Source organism: Miniopterus schreibersii, assembly GCF_964146895.1.
Source record: "Miniopterus schreibersii genome assembly, chromosome: 19".
NCBI lineage: Eukaryota > Metazoa > Chordata > Mammalia > Chiroptera > Miniopteridae > Miniopterus > Miniopterus schreibersii.
In genome coordinates this window covers 14,761,913-14,783,613 of record NC_138119.1, presented here as the reverse complement: position 1 = coordinate 14,783,613, position 21,701 = coordinate 14,761,913, and the positions used below count along the sequence as shown (strand labels likewise).

The 21,701-nt window shown below is 42.1% G+C and overlaps 1 protein-coding gene across 9 annotated transcripts; it reads left to right on the top strand.

Annotated features, from left to right (window-relative positions):
* The first annotated feature begins 45 nt into the window (after nucleotides 1-45).
* PRKAB2 (protein kinase AMP-activated non-catalytic subunit beta 2) lies at nucleotides 46-17,611 on the top strand. 9 transcript variants are annotated; one of them, XR_013997764.1, is made up of 10 exons: nucleotides 373-685; nucleotides 4,971-5,137; nucleotides 6,138-6,231; nucleotides 6,475-6,595; nucleotides 9,947-10,080; nucleotides 10,816-10,884; nucleotides 11,595-11,697; nucleotides 12,627-12,687; nucleotides 12,771-12,807; nucleotides 13,889-13,940. XR_013997764.1 is itself a non-coding variant. In XM_081122281.1 (8 exons), the coding sequence occupies exons 2-8, from the start codon at nucleotides 530-532 to the stop codon at nucleotides 13,964-13,966; spliced, it is 819 nt and encodes a 272-aa protein (XP_080978407.1). In that variant the 5' UTR covers nucleotides 46-237; nucleotides 505-529; the 3' UTR covers nucleotides 13,967-17,611. The 9 variants fall into 9 exon arrangements, 6 of the variants coding, with proteins under 6 accessions (XP_080978407.1, XP_080978409.1, XP_080978412.1 ...); XR_013997762.1 differs by lacking the exon at nucleotides 12,627-12,687 and having other exon boundaries at nucleotides 367-685; nucleotides 13,889-17,611; XR_013997763.1 differs by lacking the exon at nucleotides 11,595-11,697.
* The last annotated feature ends 4,090 nt before the right edge of the window (nucleotides 17,612-21,701 follow it).

The following is a 21,701-nucleotide window of genomic DNA, read 5'->3' as shown; positions in this document are numbered from 1 at the left end:
GCGCCCCCTCCCGGCGCTGGGGGCTGCGCGCGGCTGTCCACCATCGAGGCGGCGGCGGCTAGAGAGGCCGGCGGGCGGGGGCGCGGCGCGGGCCGCAATGCCGGCCTAGCACCCATTTTAGGAGGAAACCCCGGTCGCTCCCAGGCGCGGCTTCAATTTCAATAACTTTATTGGCGGCTTTATCGGCAGAACACCCGTCGCGCCGGCGGCCGGGAAGGAGGGAGCGCGTCGCGGGAGGTGATGGGGGTGCGGGTGTGAACGCGGGGATGCAGGGGAGTTCCCGAAAGCGGGTTTCCTGAGCAGCGGACCTCGAGGGGGCCGGGGGGGGGGGGGGGAGTGGGGGGGTTCCGGGCGTTCCTGGAGGCCCAGGAGGGAAGGGCCCAGAGACGGCTTCCCTGCGGCGGGGATTCCCTTCACCGCGTCCCCAGGCGAAGGGGCGGGGCCGGAGGTGTCCCTGACGCGGCCGCCGGGGTGTCCCTCGCCCCGTGTTGTTCCCCGCGGCAGGTGGCCGCGGACTCGAGCTGCAGCCATGGGAAACACCGCGAGCGAGCGGGTGGCGGGGGAGCGCCACGGCGCCAAGGCTGCGCGCGCCGAGGGCGCCGGCGGCCACGGCCCGGGCAAGGAGCACAGGATCATGGTGGGCAGCACTGACGACCCCAGCGTCTTCAGCCTGCCGGACTCCAAGGTGAGCGTCCCCACGCCCCCACGCCCCCAGTCGTGGCGATTCCGCAGCGGCCTTATTTCTTAGTTCTTATGACGCTGACCTAGGTTACGGCTTTTTTAATTGAAGGGATTTTTCGGGAGTGGAGATGTTGGATGGCAGTTCTCTCGCAATACTGCCTTCAAATAGAGGTGAGAATTATTCTTATTTTCCGACTAATCTGTCGGGCACATTTTTAGGAGAAGGACAGGAGGACCCCCGCCGCCCCCTCCCCACCGCCCCGAATGTTTGGTTCTCCTAACAGGCAGGATGTCCTCTTCTAGAGTATCCATGAATATATAGGTTGTAAGCGCTGGTGGGAAACGTCACAGTTTCTCACATTTGCCCTGAGGTGGGTACATGAATTTTTCCCCTGACAACTTGTGTGTGTCAGTATCATTTTTGCCCTTCTAGGAGCTCAGCGCTTCGGATCCTTTTTCCTTTGGCTTGGCTGTGAGCAGCAACCACTCGCTTATTTGAATCACTTTCTCCTAGTCTTGGGGCTCAGTAAAGGACATCGCTGCCCAATTTTTGTCCCATACTCTATAGCTGTGGTGGCTGAGGGTGTGCTTCTTTCTCGCCCAGCTGTTGCTCAAGTAGCAGAGCCGATAATTCCAGGATTTCACCATTTCCCAGTGGTAGCAGTGCTTCATGATGTTACCATGGCTGAAAACGACCACCCACAGCTGCTCTGAAGACCTTGCTCCCAATTCCAAGGACTTTCAGGAAAGCAGCAACTTGTGTTCACTCTCCAGAAAGGATAGGTGGAGCTGACAGCAATGTGATTACCATCCATATGCTTTTGATCAGTTTTAGAGCTGTCAGCGTTAAATGCATTAAGGCCAACTGGGACAAAGTAAAAAAATGGAGGGATTGAGACTGGAGTGTGTTTGATGTTTCTTATTTCTTCAGAGAAATTAATAGAGAATGATTTGCCAAGTTGGTAGCACATGAAATTTGGCTCTTTTCTTGGATCCCAACTGAGAACATAATCAGAGAGAGGAGGAGTGAGAGTTAATGATTTAAAGGACCATTATTTTTGGGGGTTTCTTCTCTGTTCCTTTCTTCTCCCACTTCAGGACTTCTTGCTCATCATTTGGGCTGTCCATCCAGCCATCTGAATTTACTTCTTCAAGGCTTTCTCAAGGTCATCTACCTCACTGTATTTTTTACCATTTTCCTACATTGATGACTCAGGAGTTAAGAACAGTGTATTTGTCAAACTGTGACTGTGGTCATCGGTGCCCTGGATAAAAGCCAGGTTGCTGTATTTGAAATGGTTCCTGTTTTGGATCCTTCTTTCCCTTACCTCAGTCTTGCCATTTGTGAAATAAGAAAACTGGTTCACATCATTCCTGAAGTCTCTTCCAAATCTAAAATTTTATAGTTCTCAAACTATCATCTTTACTTCTTCCCTCAATGTTTTACTTAAATGTTTCAAACTGTAATTCTAATTGTTTTGTCTCTTTTCCTGATGACTTTGCTAACTTTTTAACTCAGAGTCAACAGTCTTTCTGCTAGTCAGCTATACTCATGTCTGCCACAGAAATGTCACGTCATACGTGGAAGGGCTGTCTTCCAAAGCTGGGCATATTCATTGTTTGTAGCTTTCAAATTCTAAATGGAAAATCCTAAATCATAAAAGTAACTGATAGAAACAGTGGCAGTGGGGCCTCCATTGCTTTGAACAGCAACCTTCTTCAGTTCTCAATTCTGTTTGCACATTAAAATAACCTGAAATTTGTTTAAACTCTTTATGGAATATTTGAAACATTTATCATGTTTCAAAATTTAGAAAGAACGGTGTAATGAAGTCCTAAATATCTGTCACCCAGTTTAAACAATGATCTAATCATGAATGAATTTCAATCACCCATACTCAGTTCATTCTCCCCACCAATTATTTTGAAGCAAATTCCAGATGTATCATATATTATTTTATCTAAATATTTTAGGACGTAGCTCTAAAAGTGAGGTTTATTTCTTTGTTTAACATGTCATAGCATTATTATATGGTAAACTTAAAGAGATTCCCAGGCCCTATATCTGAATCAGAATCTGAGGATTATCCTTAGGCATATGTAGACATTTTTGTAATTATAATGCAGCCTGTCAGACAAGAATCCATTGCTTTAAGAATATTGAGATCAGGTTTTCTCTTAAGCCACTTATATAATGTGAAAGTCCCTTCATTTCTCTTTCTCTGTTTACTTTGGATTATGCTGCTACTGGTGTCTCATTGCAGTTTTGAGGAATACCGAGAGGCATTATGGAAGTTAGACTTCCCCGGCCATTTTTAAAATAAAGTCCAAATGAATAAGCTAGTCCTTTTAAAAAAAACAAAAAACCCACATTATTTTATTTGGTAATCTTTTTTTTAAATATGTTTTTATTGATTCTAGGGAGAGGAAGGGGGAGAGAGAGAGAGAGAGAGAAAACATCGATTGGCTGCCTCTCACACCCACCCTAAGTAGGGATCGAGCCCACAACCCTGGGCATGTATCCTGACCGAAAATCAAACAGGCAACCTTTTGGTGCACAGTACAAAGCCCAACCAACTGAGCCACCTGGCCAGGGCTATTTGGTGAATCTATACAGTCTTATTTTTCTGTTTACCAACGTCATTTACTCCAATGTAAAGTGGGGCTCAGCAAACTTTTTCTGTAAAGGGCCAGATAGTAAATATTTTAGACTCTGAAGACCACATAGTTTCTCACAACTACCCATTTCTGCCACTAGCATGAAAATAGCTGTAGATACTAAGTAAATGAATCAGTGTGCTATTTTCCAATAAAAATGTGTTTATAAAAGCATCTGGCTCACTGGCCATAGTTTGCCAACTCTTCTTCTAAAGGATGGTATGTGGAGAGACTCTTCCAAGACATGACCTCTGCTTGACCCTCTACCTACATCCAGCTAGATCCCAGCCAGAACAGATTGCTTCCTGTAAATCCCCTCAGAGACTGTCTGACTGGCCCATCCCCTATGCCCCAGTGTGCTGGTTCCTGGAACAGGCCTTTGCCCTACCCCGGGCAGGCACTAAGGCTTTTTTCCCCTATCTGGGGCAGCTCTTGCCCCAGGACCACTATCAAGCCCTACTCCATAGGGCTTGGAGTACAGCCACATGATGAGGCCCCAGATGAGCCTCATGTAAGTTCCCTTAATAAACTCTTGATTTAATGATGGTGTTGTCAGCCTCTTTCTTCAGTCTGCCAGTCCCAAGAAATTTTCCCAACGTCGTAATGAAAAGAAACTAAGTAAGGAGTCAATATTTTTCAGAATCCTACAGACCTCATTTGATACTAGAACTGTTTTTGTTGAAGGAAGCTGTATTTTTTATTTGATGTTCCTTGAGGCTCCAGAATTTTCATTCCTACTCCTGAAATAATTAGTATAAACCTGACATAGGTGAACAAATAAGATTTCATAACCACCTCTCAAAATTTAAGAAACCAATGATGTGGGTTTTATATTTTTAATGCCCTTTGTAACCTATTAGCTAAAATGGAGTTTATGAATTATTTATGAATTTCAGTATCTCTGTCTTCTATTACAACTGATAATTGAGAGCTGTTCATACTTGCATGTGAAAAATACATGGCTCACTTAATTATTTTTTATAGAACCATACTTTTTTTTTTTTGGTGCCCTGACCGGGAATCGAACCTCAGTCTCCTGGATCCTAGGTCGATACTCAGCTGCTGAGCCATGCCCGGCCAGGCAGAACCATACTTTTAAAATATGATTTTATTGATTTTAGAGAGAGAAAAAGGGAGAGGGAGAAACATCAATGAGAGAGAAACATTGATTCGCTGCCTCCTGAGTCCCCCCTACTGGGGATCAAGCCCACAACCTGGGCATATATGCCCTGACTGGGAATTGAACCAGCGTCCTCTTGGTGCATGGGACCACACTCAACCAACTGAGCCACACCAGCCAGGGCAAGAACCACACTTTATTTTCACATTTTTTTCCTCTTAAGAGGCACTTGGAAGCATATAATAATTGCCTGCTTGTGAGTTAATGTGATAACAGGAAATAGACTTGGAAGTTAGGATGTGATTTGGACAGCCCTCGAGCATAAGCCATTTGACCATTGGTCCTAGATGAGTTATTTTTCTATAGTGTGTTCAAAACTTGATTTAGTTGCTAATTTCAGAGCTTATTGGTTCTTAGCAGAAACCTAGCACCCCTCTCAGCCCTAGGGAGGAGAGTGACCTTTTAAGAATTCCTGGGTCACAATTTAGGGATGACCTAATCCTTTTTACAGCTCCCTGGGGACAAAGAGTTTGTATCATGGCAGCAGGATTTGGAGGACTCCGTAAAGCCCACACAGCAGGCCCGGCCCACTGTTATCCGCTGGTCTGAAGGAGGCAAGGAGGTCTTCATCTCTGGGTCCTTCAACAATTGGAGCACCAAGATTCCACTGATTAAGAGGTGAAGACAAGTGTCTTGATTGAGTCTATAGAGTCCAGGAGTAGAGGCCTGGCTGGACTACTACTATCCATTTTCTAGGGACTCTTGAACATTTTCTGTGACCAGTGACTATATCTGTGACTTTTTAAAAATCTCGTAGTGAGTCCGGTGTTTTACCACTCAGAGGGATTTATAGCTTTGTGGGCACATTCTTTAGGACTGTGTTAATTCAGGTCCTTTCTATGCTTGTAGGACGTATTCTATAACTAGCTGAGTCCAGTTGCTCTGACTTCTGCGCTAAAACAAAAACATGGTGAAGTTCTAGGTAGTGTTATTTGTGGCCTGCAGAGCAATAATGAATTATTTAACTGATTATCAAAAAGGCCTACCTGTCAGTACGTAATTCTCCAGAAGATGCTCACCAAAATGTGGAAAGGGTACCTTGAGCCACTTCTGTATCCCGAACCTACCTACTGTCTTATTTACACTTGTGAAGGATCTGTTCTCCTAAAGCAAAATAATTGTACAAAGGGGAGATTAAAATTTTTATTCTTTTCCAGACATTAGTTAAGAACTAAAGTTATTGGGAGGGCCTGGCAGATACATTCTGAACATGATATAGGAAAGGAAACGGGGTTTATCAATTATTATTTTAAATATGTCTTTATTAATTTCAGAGAGAGGAAGGGAGAAGGGGAGGGAGAGAAAGAGATAGAAACATCAGTAATGAGAGAGTCATTGATTGGCTGCCTCTTGCAGGTCCCCTACTGGGGATCGAGCCCACAACCCAGGCATGTGCCTTGATCAGGAATCAAACCTCTATCTCCTGGATCATAGGTCAGTGCTCAACTGCTGAGCCACACTGGCTGGGCTATAAATTATTTTTCACTTTGGGGGCTACAATCGCTTAGCAATGTGAGCGATAATTGGTATGATATTTTGATTGTCTCATGGTTTTTAAATTTACATTCCGTCTTCTGATAGGAACTTGGCCTGTTTAACTTTCTGTTTTCTTCTGTAGTCATAATGACTTTGTGGCCATCCTGGACCTCCCTGAGGGAGAGCACCAGTACAAGTTCTTTGTGGATGGACAGTGGGTTCATGATCCATCAGAGGTAAGGCCTTGATCTCCGAGGATAACCACTAACTTAGCAGTCTCCTCTTAGCTATTATTCCCCTTGGTGTCAAACTTCATTGCTGTAAGGATTGATGGGCAGCTGCTCTCCTGCACTGGAGGATTTATCTCTTAATAAAAAGATGGAGGTGGCGAGTATGATCATTTTTTAAAAGAGGAGAGTTGAATGGAAGAGATGGATTTGAAACAGGGACTCATAAATTTTTTCCATTCACTGTTTCAGCCTGTGGTTACCAGTCAGCTTGGCACGATTAACAATTTGATCCATGTCAAAAAATCTGATTTTGAGGTGTTTGATGCTTTAAAACTAGATTCAATGGAAAGCTCCGAGACATCTTGTCGAGGTAATTTTGTAGTATTTGCTCTTTCTTGGTGTTTTTTTCTTATAATGCATGTTCCTTCCCAAGAGTGGTTTTTATTTGTTGTTTTTTCATTTTCTCACTGTGAGGCAAAAGTAGGTTTACAGTTGTGAGTATTCGAAACACAGTTTATTCTTGTATTACTACTTATTAATCATTGTATTATTTTCCATACAAACAATTCTAAGCCTACTTTTGGCCCACCCTGTATAATTCTGTAAGCATTTAGGTCCTGTTATCTGAGACAAAAAAAATATCTCAGTTTAGAGTATTTAATTTCACACTTTAACCAGGATCTACAGCAGGGGTGGGGAACATCTGGCCCGCGGGCTGTTTGCGGCCCACAAAATCATTTGGTGTGGCCCTGCTAAGGAAACCACAGGTGGGACTCAAAATTCAATAAATCTAGGAGCTTTTTACATAGCTAATTTTTTTTTTTTTTTTTAAATATATCTTTATTGATTTCAGAGAGAGGAAAGGAGAGGGAGAGAGAGAGAAAAAAACATCAGTGATGAAAGAGTCATTGATCTGCTGCCTCGCCCGCAACCGGGGCATGTGCCCTGACCGGGAATTGAACCCCGATCGCCTGGATCCTAGGTAGATGCTCAACCGCTGAGCCATGCCTGGCCGGGCACATAGCTAATTTTTAAGTTGATAATTTTGTATGGCCCTCAAATGATGTTACAAATATCCAAATGGTCCTTGGCAGAAAAAAAGATTCCCCACCCCTGATCTACAGTAAGACATTTGTTTTACATTGTAACCCAATACACACACACAACTGTAACACTTGTGTTTCTGTAAAACACAAGTCTTACAGAACAATGTTTGCCTTTATTGCATCTGAGGCACTCTATTTTCTTTTTATCCCTTTTCTTGAATTTATCTTTATTGTTGAAAGTATTACAGGTGTCTCATTATTTCCCCCCAGTTGACCCCCTCCACCTCGCTCCCACTCCCTCCCCAGGCCTTCACCCCGTTATTGACTGTGTCCATGAGTTATGCATATATGCATATAACTTCTTATCCTTTCTTTTTAAAGTCATTAATGGGCTATGGCCCATAGTTTAGAAAGCTATTTCTAATAATTCAAGCTTTTTATTGACCTTTGGTGGTATCACCCCTCAGAGGCTTGATTTGTCTGGTTTGCCTAACTTCTGCAGTGTTATAGGACCCTACAGGTGTGGCAGTCTTTGGGGAAAGAGGGGGTTACAAAATCCCATAATTCTTTTGTGTGTATGTTAACTGAAATTTTGTAAGTTTTTCAATTAAAAAAAATGCCTTGGGAGAGTAAAAGGCCTGTATCCTTTTGCTTCTCCCAATATTATTTTTTCCAAGGCCTTCATCTCTGTGTACATTTGCTGCAGCACCAGAAGCATGATTTGCTAACCACACTCACAGTTACCATTTTGTTACTTTGCAATAAAGGCAATGACTGTCTATAGAACTGTGTGCACTGTGTTCCTAGTGAGCATACTTCTCCCTTGTGGGTTCAAAGCCTGCCTCTGCTACTGACTAACTTTGCCATCATGGACAAGTCCTTCAACCTTTTTGGTTCTCAGTTCCTTATGAGTAAAATTGGAGCTATTCTCAATTATTCTCAATGATTCTCAACTAAGGAGACACAGTACCTTAAATGGGGCAGATTAGAATCTCAGGGCACAAAGAGTGGCCTACTAAAAGAAGCAGTTTCCAAAAGAATAATCAATAGTATAATTGTCTGTATAGGAAAATTGTAAAAATACTGTTTTCATTATATAAGCTCAGAAAGTAAAGTTGGACATTCTTCTTGGCTGGTGGGGCAGTGATTAAAAAGAGTTTAAGAATTCTGAATTAAATCATGAGGCCACTTGTGACTAAATTTTTGTATTACATAATTCTGATAAAGCAGTCAATAAATAATAGACATATAGTCATAACTATGTAGAAAGAGGACTAGCATACTTTTGTTATTTCTTTCTTCCCTCTTTCACCCAATTTCCTGATCCACTGAGGTAAGGTTTAGAATACATTTTATTAGGAATCTGCAGACAATGGGTTTTAATCTGCATTCAGTGACCATGTTGCTATGTATGTGACTTTGGGCAAATCACTTAACCAATTTTTTTTTTTAAATTTTGGATGAAAAGAAAAAACTTTCTAAGTACTTCCTAGGTGTGTTTTATGGATCACATGACAAAATAACAGAGCATTTTGAAAAATTTCAAGTTCTATATATTTTTAAGATATTGTTTAATATAGCAGTATTATTGCTACTCTCTTTTGCCTCTCATTTGGATTGTTACTGCTTTTTGTCTATTAAAAATAGTGCTGTTTGGGGTTTTTTTTAATATCTTTATTGATTTCAGAGAGAGGAAAGGAGAGGGGGAGAGAGATAGAAACATCAATGATGAGAGAGTCATGGGTCGGCCCCCTCCTGCACGCCCCCAACTGGGGATTAGGCCCGCAACCCGGGCATGTGCCCTGACCCAGAATCGAACCCTGATCACCTGGATCCTAGGTCGACACTCAACTGCTGAGCCATGCCCTGCCAGGCAATGCTGTTTTGAACGTTTGTGTTCAAGTTTTTGTGTAGACCTATGTTTTCATTTCTCTCGGCTATATACCCAGGAATATAATTTCTGGGTCATCTGGTAACTTTATGTTTAACTTTTGAAGGAACTGCCAAACTGTTCTCCAAAGGAGCTGGGAATAGTACAAAGGTTCCAATTGCTCCACATACTTGCCAGTAATTATTGTTATTGTGAGTCTTTCTTATTATAGCCATCTAAGTGAATGTTAAGTGGTATCTTATTGTGGTTTTTATTTGCATTTCCCTAATGACTACTATATTATTAGTAATTTTGTCCTCATTGTTGCAGTCACGGTAGTATAAGTATCTTAGAGTTTATAACCTTATGTGTTGCTTGGGTGGAAAAAGAAGAAATCTAAACTTTTCATCTTGTTTGACAGTTTACAAGGTATTGTCATATCTGTTATCTTATTTGATCCCTTTAAAAACATTGTAGAATAGGGCAGAGATTCTTTTTATTTTATGAATGAAGAAATTGACGATAGTGGCAGGATCTGTCCCACATCATACAACTGATAAATGGAGTACTTCCCAAAACCTATGTCTTTTACCCCTCATCTTCTCCTCTGAACTTCCTGGTTTATGTTCAGCATAATTCAGACTTTGTTTTTGTCTACAACTTATAGTTGTAGACCCAACATGTCACAAGTTTATGATCCATGACTTCTATGTATTTTCTATTAGCTGCCATGGTAATGACATTTTTTTCATGCATTTTTAGTAGTCCTCTAACTTTCCCTTATATTTCGGTAAATGTCTTCCAGACCTTTCCAGCTCACCCCCAGGGCCTTATGGTCAAGAAATGTATGTGTTTCGATCTGAGGAGAGATTCAAATCCCCACCTATCTTGCCTCCTCACCTTCTCCAAGTTATTCTTAACAAGGACACTAATATTTCTGTGAGTATCCTGAGAGAATTGCTGGGGCATCTTGGGGTCACTAAGACCATTTGAGCTAAAGTTTAGTAACCCTAGAGGTTGGGATTATTACAAAGGTATGTTGAGAGTATAAATCATATATATGGAAAAAAGAAGAAATCTAATCTTTTCATATTGTTATCATATATGTAGATATATATTACAGATTCTTTTTTCCAGGGCTGAGTTGTGACTTTTCCAAGTCTGATATCAAAATTCATAGTTGTCTTCTGCTCCAAATATTCAGGCCCAGAGCTGTGGATTACTAGAACCAGTTTCAGGGACTTATATTCCAACTTATATTCCTTATGGCATATTTATCATTTAAGGATATAGAAAAGAAGTAGAAGGGTTTTGTTTTGTTTTTCTTTTCTTATAATTCACATTTCTAGTCAATTCACGATTTCCATTACGATTACTGTTGCCTCTTAACCTGAATCTTCTATGTGTTATTAGCAAGATTTTTGTCTTAGCTCTGTTAAGGAAGATGAATAGATGCTGAGGCTTAGGGTTTCTGCCCTGGACGCAGAATTTTCCTGATTTCCTGTAATGAGAATGTGTTATTGATATATACAAGGGTGAGTGCAATATTTAAAAGAAGCAGTACATACTAGTTTAGAGTTTCTCAATCCCAAAGGGCTCGCAAGAAGAGTAAACTGCTTCATTTTAGACTGTGCATTTAACCCCATTCAGTGATTTTTTTTTTTCCTCTCTTAGTGTGATCCAGCCTTGCTCCCTGAGCCAAATCATGTTATGTTGAACCATCTCTATGCGTTGTCCATTAAGGTAAGTGGTGGGGCTGGCTCTTCACAGAGCTCCCCAAAACGGGAGGGACGTGTAACATATGTTCTCCAGTTGTTGCTCTGCTTCTTCACTGAAGCTGAGGCTGGCAGTAATGGTTAAATTATAGAGAACTTTTTTAAACTAGTGGGTGGGTTTTTTGATTTTTTTAAAAAAAGTTTTAGTCTCAAAAAGTTTCTGCACAGCAAGAGAAACCTCCAACAAAACTAAAAGGAAACCAGCTGAAGGGAGGAAGATACTTGCAAACAGCTCCAAAAAGGAGCTGATATTCAAAATACATAAAGAACTCATGCAACTCAACACCAAACAAATAATCCAGTTAAAAAATGGGCAGAAGACCTGAGCACACACTTCTCCCAAGAAGACATACAATTAGCCAACACATATATGAAGAGGTGTTCAACTTCACTAGCTATTAGGTAAATGCAAATCAAAACCACAATGAGATACCACCTCATACCTATTACAATGGCTACTATCAGCAAGGCAAGTAATAAGTTGGAGAGGATGTGGAGAAAAGAGAAGCCTCATTCACTGTGGTGCAAATGCAGCTATTATGAAAACAGTATGGAGGCTCCTCAAAAAACTAAGAATAGAGCTACCTTATGTCCCAGCAATCCCCTTTCTGGGTATCTACCTGAAAAATTTGAAAGCATTTATTTGCAAAGATATATGCATCCCTATGTTCATTGCAGCATTATACACAGTGGCCAAGACATGGAAACAACCAACGTGTCCTTCAGTGGATGATTAGATAAAGAAGATGTCGTACATGTACACAGAGAACACTACTCAGCCGTAAGAAAGGGTGAAATACTGCCATTGTGACAACATGGGTGGGCCTTGAGCGTATTGTGCTAAGTGAGATAAGTCAGTCAGGAAAAGCTAAGAACCATATGATTCTTAGGTATGGGATATAAAACTGAAACTCATAGGCACAGACAACAGTATGGTGGTTACCAGAGGGAAGGGGGGTGGGGAGTAGTAAAGGGTAACAGGGACCAAATATATGGTGATGGAAGATGATTTGACTTTGAGTGGTGGACACACACTGCAATATACAGATCATGTTTCATAGAAATGTACATTTGAAACCTATATGACCTTATTAACCAATGTCATTCCAATAAACTTAATTTTAAAAAGTCTTAGTCTCTATATCTATATTCTGGCTAGCTGAATTTCCCTGTGATTGAATGAAGTTTTTTGCTCCCTGGTTTCTTTGTGGGTAGCTATAACCTTTGTACTACCTACTTAATTAAATTTGAGTTCATAGCACTAGAATTTTATTTGCAGAAAAAGCAAGTTTAGCTTCTAGTTCAAAGAATGCTTAAATGTGATACTAAGGCTCGCACTTTTTAAAAGGTGGACACATCTGCTTTCAGGTGCCTCAATCATATATACCCAAGAGGTTACATCTCTCCTATATACTAGAAATTTGACCAGATTTGCTGTGTCTCCTCCAACTCTTAGAGTCCTTCTTGGTTTTTCTGCTGCTTTAAAGTCTAGGTTGAAAATATCTGTTCAGTCTAGTCATGTCTTTGTGGTTTGGCTATAGGAATAAAATTTTATGTTGCTCTACAGTTACCAGACTAGGCTGATCATTACCAGAATCACCTGGGAAGCTTGTGAAAATAGAGATTCAGAGGCTACATTCTCCAGGGATTCTGAATAAGTACATCTAGGATAGGCCCTAGTCATCTTTTTAAGCTGCTTGTGTTTCTTAGATGTGCATCAGATAAGGGAAATCATTGATCCAGTTTCTTTAATAGATGACTTCTTTAACAGGTACTTTTAAAATATATATTACTGAATTTATTTTTTATAATAACCTTATGTAGTAAGTATTATTTTTAACCCCTGTTTTATAGATAAAGAAACTAAAGCTCAGAGAAGGTCATATTGCCAGTAAGTACCAGACAGAGGACTGAAGTCCAGTCCTCCTATCCTCATTACATGTTCTTTCCTAGAGATTACTGTGCCAGGTCTTTCCAAGTAGGTCCTTCTCTCACCTGCTTCTCATTCTACCAAACCCTTCTTGGAGTTAACTTTTTACCTGCCTTGCTTCTGTCATATTTAGGCTATGATCAGCATTCCCTGGTCCCTGAATGTTAATCTGGGAACCATTCATTGTGGATAAACAGTATAGGGGAAAATGGGAAGATGCACTGGTTTCTCAATTGGATCTGCTTGGGTTCTTTGGGATCTGACTGAACTTTTGCCTCCTCTAACTGCTTTTTGGCTATCAATGGATGTCCACAGGCCTGCTGTCTTCTCTTGTGGTACACACATTGCCTGTAATACAGCCTGGGAAATTGTATCTTTTACTTTTCACACTGGTCTTGAGTATTGTGATTCACCTTGGCCTTGACCCGGATTGTTTAGGCTATTTGGATTGAGTGTCTTTCCTAGGAGGATTTTGGGGTCTACTTTTTCCAAGGATAGAAGGGGATTCCTGAGTCCCCTCTTGATCAGAGAAGACTTTTTAAGTTCATCCTTGGTGTTAAATGGAAATTAGACCTGCTTCAGGGCTTCAAAATGGTTTTTTAAAAGGATCACTGCCCTTTCTTCTCACTGCATTTACAGCTTCCTTCTATAATTGGATGTCAAGATGTTTCTTTCTTTTTTTCTTTGCTAGGTTTAAACCCAATATTCAAATTTAAAATGGGGAAGGGAGTGAAGTAGGAGACTAATATTTCTTCAACACCTATTATGTGTCAGGTACTTTCCCAGATATTCTGGTTTAATCATCAGAGCCACCTTAATGGTAGGTACTACCCTTTTAATGATGAGAAAAAAGACTTACTGACATAAAGTAGATTATTCAAGGCCACAAACAGAGTAATGGTAGGATATAGGATCAGAATTTAAGTTGATTTGACTCCAAAACCAAACTCCTTCTGTAGTATCGAACTATGTCTCTTAAAAGTGAACAACTGTGTACCACCTGAACTAATGAATTAGCTGCATGTGTTTCTTTTCCTTTCAGGACAGTGTGATGGTCCTTAGTGCAACCCATCGCTACAAGAAGAAGTATGTCACTACTCTGCTGTACAAGCCCATCTGAAGGAATCCCTTCCTGCCTCCCAGGCTTCAGAAGCATTTCCCTTGCCTTTCTGGACTGGACCAGTCTTACCTGAGACTGGAAGGCTGATTTGCTTTGAGGCTGACCTGTGTTTCAGAGCCTCTGAGTAGGATGCTCTGCTTTTGCATTTGATTGAAGATGAGAGCTTTATGAATTCATGGAATTTATTTTAAGAAGAAAATTACATATATATATATATATAGGCGAGGAAGGTTAATGGAAGCCTCCTAGCTAGAAGTATTCTGTCTGTGGGGACTCACCAAGAACTGTTTGGGGATGCTGCAGGAAGAACTTTCATTATAGGAAGCTTTTTTCCTAAAATGAATGAAGAGCAAACTCAGGATCCTTGATGGGGGGAGAGTCTCACTGCTACCTTGGCTTTCCAAGGGATGGACTTGTGCCATACTCGGCCCTACTCACAGCTGCCTCCTTGCAGGGGCAGCTTTTCTTGCATGGGTTTTTTGTATTCCCAGAGTATGTGGCACAATCTGTGTTGCTGGGTTTTTTTGTTTTGTGGTGTGCCTGAGGATACAATCTGTGTTTTTTATATAATACCAGATGCCCCACAAGAACCCTTTTTTCCTGTCATTTCACATTCTTGCTTTGATAACATTTTCAGATCCTATACCTGACTGTCCCCTAACACAAAAACTCATTGGATAAATGACCCCTTTCAAAGGCTTTGTGATATCAGCCCCACCTCGAGACTAGAGCTGCCAGAAAGTCTTTTTTAACCCAGCACAGGCCCAGGCCACTTTGTTACCGCTTGTTCTAACTTCTACTAAGGAAAATATGGCTCAACATTATAAGAAAGGCAGGAAGCACTGGCCAGTGTGGCTAAGTGGTTACAATGTTGGCCCACGTACCAAAGGGTTCAATTTCCAGTCAAGGGCACGTTCCAGGGTTGCAGTTCAATCCCTGGTCCCGACAGGTGTGCGTGGGAGGCAACCATTCGATGTATTTCTTTCACATCGATGTTTCTCTCTTTCTCTCTCCTCTCCCTCCTTCCTTCCCTACCACTCTGTAAAAATCAATGGAAAAAATATCCTCAGGTGAGGATTAACAAAAAAAAAGAAAAGAAAGGCAGGAATGCAGAAAGTCTTGTTTTAGTTTAATGCTATGGCTTAGGCTATATTGGCAGATTCCTATAGGTTTTCCCACTTGGCCTGGCCCTGTTCCATGTTCTCTTTCTCAGAGCAGACAGCTTTGGAGGTGGGAAAACCTTCATGTCTTTCGTCCTTGGAAGATTTTTATGTGCCTACATTTTTCTTTAATCAAAAATGCCTTTTCATTGGTCTTAAGAGACTTCATAGGAGAATTCAGACTCTTGATAAATGGTTCCCAAGATTTTCCTCCCTAGTCTAGCTCATCATTAAACTAAATACTGCTCTAGATACAGATTTATTCAGGCTAATGTGATGCTCCTAAAAGGTTCCCTCAACTTTAGGCCAGCAAGCAAGAAAGTACCCTTGGTGTTTTCAACCACCATTTCATTATTCTGCCTCTTTTTAAAAAATATATTTGATGATGAAATGGGGTCAATGATTTCCATTTGTGGAATGAAAAGTAGCTTATTCAGTCCACTCTTGGGGTTCAAAGACAAAGCATTTTCCTGGTATCTATGGCTCTTCCATTACAGATAAATGCATGTCAGACATTCAACAGCGAAGGAGTCCAAACTTGATGTTTGACTTGATGTTTGACTTAGCTTGACTGCTAAGATGAGCCCAGTCACACTGAGGGCATTCACAGGTCAGTTTAGTTACCTCCTGCTTTCCTAGACAAAGCTGATGACAGTTATCTTCGGGTATGTACACCTCTTAGATCCCGGGTCTGAGGCAGTAATTTATGGTGGTGTTTTGCTGGGAATGCAAATTGCTAAGTGCTTTGGTGGTTAATTGCTGAGAGTAAATATTGCTTTAGCCACTCAAGGCCACCTTTGCAGCAAAAGGCTTTTGCGGAGAATTTTTATGCTCCCAACCACTTTTTGAATGGTGTGCCATTTAAAAAGTCCAGGCCAAATCCTATTTTAACCAACTCAGGATCTACGTCGTCTTCAGTTAAACTAGTATTTTGTTTAATACCCGTTAAATAAGTGGGCCACTTAGGAAGATCCAAAATCTTGGTTGTTACATAAAGAATTTTGTTGCACTAATACTTCTTGTCAACAGTATTGAAATGTAATTGCCTATATGTTCATGTATTAAAAGTTTTATTCCACACAGGTACATCAGGAAAGGGAGGCAGGAAAAGAGATCCCTTTGGTTTCTCTCAGGCCAGAGGCTTTGTTGAATTGAGTCTGGCTCCAGTGGCAGTAGGTCCTGGTGCTATGACCTTGACATCTTTCTAGTCTGGAAACATGCAGAGAGCATCAGTGTCCCAAGCTCTGAGGCGGTCTCTCAGCCAGATGTGAAATGGGAGCCTGCCTGCAGGTATGGAAGGTGATTGGTAAGAGGAACTGGACGATGACTCCTCAGTGCTGTTCCTTCTTTATATTGCTCTCTGTCCCATGGCCCTGCGAAGTCCTATCACACTCTCAGTCTGTCCCTGAGACAGGGAGGAAGGTAGCCCCAAGGACAACCACTCATTCTTTTATATTGGTTAAAGGGGTAGTGTACTTTCTGCAGAGAGAGTTTGGCAGGTTTTGGAAATGAATAAAATGCAAGTTTTGAAAAAATATTTTTGGCTGCTTTGGGAGGGACTATAGTAGTTTCACAGAAGTCAGAGAGTAAGTCAGGAGTTCTCAGGAGGGTTGACGTTTCAAGAACTGCATCATGGTTTGGGGGTTGTGGGAAAAGAATGACTGAGCTAAGGAGTAATACTAGGAAAATAAAGACTTTAGTAATTCAGAACTATCCTTTTTTTAAAAAAATTAAATCAGACATAACATACTGGTGTCCTTGGATCTCACAGTACAGAATTTACTGTAGAAAACATCTTTCCTTCGACTCTTGTTCCTGTTCTCTACCCTTTTTTCTGTATTCTGCTTTAACTTCATTTGTCAGATAGGCTCTACCAGGGTTTTAAGTCAGACATTACCTAAACTAAATGTTAGTCATCTTGCTGGCATGGAGAACTTTCAAGTCGCGATTATTAGCTTGCTTTAAGCTTCGAGTTGAGTGGGTCTCAGCCACTGTAGGCAACACCCCTGAAGGGCATACCTGGCCTTAATTGTTTAGCTTTTTTAAACAATGCTTATGTGGTAAAGAAACTATAAAAGAAACTAAGAGAAGTTTGAGAGGATCCTACAAACCCTGGCCCACTCACGTCCCTTCAGTTATTTTTAGTCTCTTGTAGACCTAATGGATCTGAGCTAAAGCCTTGAAAAGTGTTGGTACTCCATGTATGCTGCTAAAATGAAGCTAAATTTGGAAAGAAGTGTTACCTCTAGACTGGGCTTTTATTAATCTGGTCTGTAAATGGAGACGTACAATGATAGAATTCCCTGCTTTTAACTGGGGAAACTGGGCTTTTAAAATTTTGACCTCAACTAAAAATGATATGCAATAGTCCATGTTTGTGTGTATTTGAAATACATTCTGTTCTCAAAGGGTTCTAAATCCTCGTGTTCTAGTAATTTGGGGCATGGGCTTACCAGCAGATACATAATTTGTTCCTACCTTAGTCTGACTCGTCCTTACAGCCAAGTTCCTGCTGCCTTCTACTGGGGACTGCAGATCCCATTTACCAATGGGATGGAGGGTCTGGGAGGGGGAGAGGTTAGGTCTGTCTTTTAAAATTCTGGATCTAGGCATTTGTTCTTAAGCGCCAATCACAGTTGGAGCTTGAAGGGCTGTGATTTCTGCAATGAATAGAAAAAATATATTTTTAAATTATAAGAAAAATGAAAGGAAGAAAAGAAAAAAAATGAATCTGCTACTTATGAAGTCCAATTCTTGGTAACGGAGTCTCTCTAGGATTCATATTTGGGCTTTGTCTTGATTTGCTTTTCTCAATTGTGCTTTGAAGTGAATAAGTTTTGTTAATTATTTTGTATTAGTTTCAACTTCATTTGGAAATGAATGAATGGTGTGTAGCACAGTGCTTCTGCAGTAAGATTGGTATGAAATACTAAACACTGGATTTTGTAGTCAGGTTAAATGGTCAAGGGATGCCTGCCACAAGTATTATGTATTGATCATCTTACTTTTTTCTATTTCCATCTACAGAGCACTTACGTTACCCAGGTGCAGGTTTTAGAACAGCCACGCTCACTGATGTTATTAGTCCCAGTCTCCACACTGGGTTCCATATGAGACTTATTTGAATATTAGTAAATTGGAGGATATTGGTGGCAGTTATACTGAAGCATTTTGAATTAGTGAAGCTCTGTCATAAAGGGGAAATAATACTGTAATTTGAAGAGAATTAAATATGTGAGAGTCCTTTAAATGGTGCTTTTTGTAACCTTTAGTGCTGAGGTGCAGAGCTGCTTTTCAGTATTTCATAGAGGAGTGGCATACAAGAATGGATTTTAAAACTTCTCCAAATGTAACTTGTCACTGGACTCTGATGTGTCTGAAAATTATGTGGTGTAGCACATACAGAAATGTGAGTTTCCCCCCATAAAACTATTGAATAAAAGTATTATACAGCAATACTCGAATTCCTTATTGATTACTGATTATATTATCAAGATCCTCTGCCAGCCTGGATGATGTGGCTCAGTTGGTTGGGCGTCATCCCGTACCTAAAGGTTGCTGGTTCGATTACCAGTCAGGGCACATACCTGAGTTGTGGGCTCAATCCCGGTAGAAGGTGTGCACAAGGTAGCTGGTCACTGTTTCTCACATCAATGCTTCTCTCCCTCTCTTCCTCTCTCTCTCAAAATCAATTTTTAAAATCTTAAAAAAAGATCTGTCTGCTCTGGTAGTCTCAGGACCTAAAGAATGTAAATTGCCACACAGGCACATTTAAATAAAGAGAGAAGTTATAGAGGTAGATCACAAGTGATTGTCATCTTTACATCTGCCACTTTTTCTTTTTTGTTCCGGAATATGTTGACATTAACTAGAGAAGTACAAACCCAATGATTCAATTCTCAGCACTTTCTGTAAATTGCACACTTAGCCATCCTGGGCTGGATTAGCTCAGGTCCTAGACTAATGTTTTCAGCTCTGGCTACACATACATATAACCTATGGAGATTGCATAAAAATATTGATGCCCAATCTACTACCTTTACCCCAGTTAAATGAAAGTCTCTGGTATGGGGTCCAAGCATCTATATTTAAGCTCCCCAGATGATTCTAATATACATCGAGAGATAAGGACCACTATCACTCTTTCTCTGCCAGATACATACTTCATTATATATGAAAACATTATATGCTTCATTCTGACAGCAAATCACTCTCCTCAGATGGCTTTGTCCAGGGCCATGATTATAACAGGATAATTTTTGTTTTCTATCTCTGTTTCACTGGGTTTTTACATAGCTGGCCTCTGGACTTTCCCAAAAACAGCACAGCCAGTCTCCTTCATATTTGCTGCTCTAAAGATTCAACTGAGCCTGGCTGGGTGTGGCTCAGCGATTGAGCATCAACCTAGGATCCAGGTGATCAGGGTTCAATTCCCGGTCAGGGCACATGCCCGGGTTGCGGGCTCGATCCCCAGTCGGGGGCGTGCAGGAGGCGGCCGATCAATGACTCTCTCATCATTGATGTTTCTGTCTCTCCCTCTCCTTTCCTCTCTCTGAAATCAATAAAGATACATTTATTTAAAAAAAAAGATTCAACTGAGTTAAATTTCCTTAATGGAGAGAAGATAATGACACTGGGAGTGACTAGAGGGTGAGTTGAGAGAAGTGGAGATACATAGTAGGACAGGCAATGAAGACTGGTGATAGAAACGGACAGAAACAGTTAACCTCAAGCCTTAACAGCAAGTCAAGATATGCCTGCAGACTCTAGATAGAGTGGTGGATGTCATGTGGACTCAGCCTGTGGCAGAATGGTCTAAACAGGTACCCTGGTCACTGAAACAACAAATGGCACCAGCATTCTGTCAAGGCTCAAACTTGCATTGGTGTATGCTTTTTAAAGCATTTCTATCTGGCTCACTTGGTTTGGGGTCTTTAGCTGTATCAGCTGTATCCCTTCCAAACCCCCCTGCTCCCCATCATCGACAGTTACCCATAACACAGGTGGTTCAGAGACATCCTGAGTCTTCCCCTCCCTCCCCAGCCTATGTGGTCACTTCATCCAGCAGCACATAGCAGGCCTAGAGTACCACCGCCCTTTCCCTAACCTATTCCCTGACTCCAGGGCATTTCCATTGTCTGAAGATGAAATTCTCCATATGTTCTACCAGTTGGAATTCTTCAGGCACTCAGTTGTGTTCTGAAGGAGACTCCTGTCCAGAGTTTTCTCTTCATTGACTTCCCAGGAAGGGGAAAGTTCTTTGTCAGAGGTCAGAAGACCTAAGGTCCATACGCTGTGTGATATTTTAAAACCTAAAAGTGGGTTTTCACAGACTACTTAACTACTAAACTAATTTCCCTTCACTACAGCTTCCAAAGCCCTTCTGCTAGTGAGAACTTATGATGACAACATCAAGTAAGAATATTGAGCACCTGAAAGCCACGAAGATGACTGCAGACCTGCAGACCTGAATCTTGGGGCGAAAAGCTTTAACTCCAAGCCAACTGATCGTCATCTTCAAAACTGAACTACAGCCCTAACTTAGTTCTTGTTTTCAGGGATCTTTGTTATCAATTACAATAGTTCTGGGTCACAATTATAATTACGGTAACAATTTAGGTGTCAGAATTGGGTAGTGGGATGGGTGTCCCATTCAACAGGATCTCAGAAAAATATTTCTGGGGGTCAGGGGACGTGCTAAGGATATTTTGAATGTTTGGAGTCTTTTGATGTATCCAACCTGAAGGTCCTATTTCTTTTTCTCCCCTAATTAGCAGAGCTGGTTTTTACAGGTTGTGAGAGTGACCCTAGGATACCTGGGGAAGCAGTAAAGGAATGTGACAATCCAGGGATCTACCAGATCAGGAGCCAGTCTGAGCTCAGAATGGATTCTGAGGGTGGCGTCTTATTTTTAGATGTAACAGCGCCAAGTCTCTTCCCACACCTGGGACGGAGTCTCTTTTCCAAACAGTAATGCAATCGTCCGGGTGTGGGGTCTGTAATTTCACACGAGAGATTCTGAAAGACCTCTGACCTCATTGGAGGCTTCTCGCAGGGACGGGAAACGTCCCGCCACCTCCCTGCGGGACAGCGCGCCCCCTCCCAGGTCCTGCGAGCCAGGGCTGAGTCGGGGGCGCAGGGGCGTGAGCCCGGGGGGTAGCGAAGGAGGCGAAGGAAGCGGGAAGGAGAAGGGGGCAGCAAGGAGACGGGGAGAGACGGGGAGGGGAGCCCCAGGAAGCCCCACGCCTGTTCTGAGCCCCGGAGCACCCCGGCGGCGGGAGGGTGGGGAGGACCCCTGCAAAGGGAAGGGCGGGAATGGCCTTTACTCCCGCAGGCGCTGTACCGCAGGGCAGCCTCCGGTGAGCCAGGCTTTTTACCCGGACCGCCCCGTGTTTCCTCCCCAAGCCAGCTCGTCCCCGCAAACGCCGAGGGAAGGGACGCGCTTCCCACCCACCCCACCCCCCGTCCCCTCGGGGCCTGTTGCAGGGGAGGAAGGTTTGGGCCCCGCGCCCTCCTGCTCCCGCCGCGTCCCCGCGCTCTCGCCTCCCCCCGGGGGGTCGGTCCAGGACACCCGG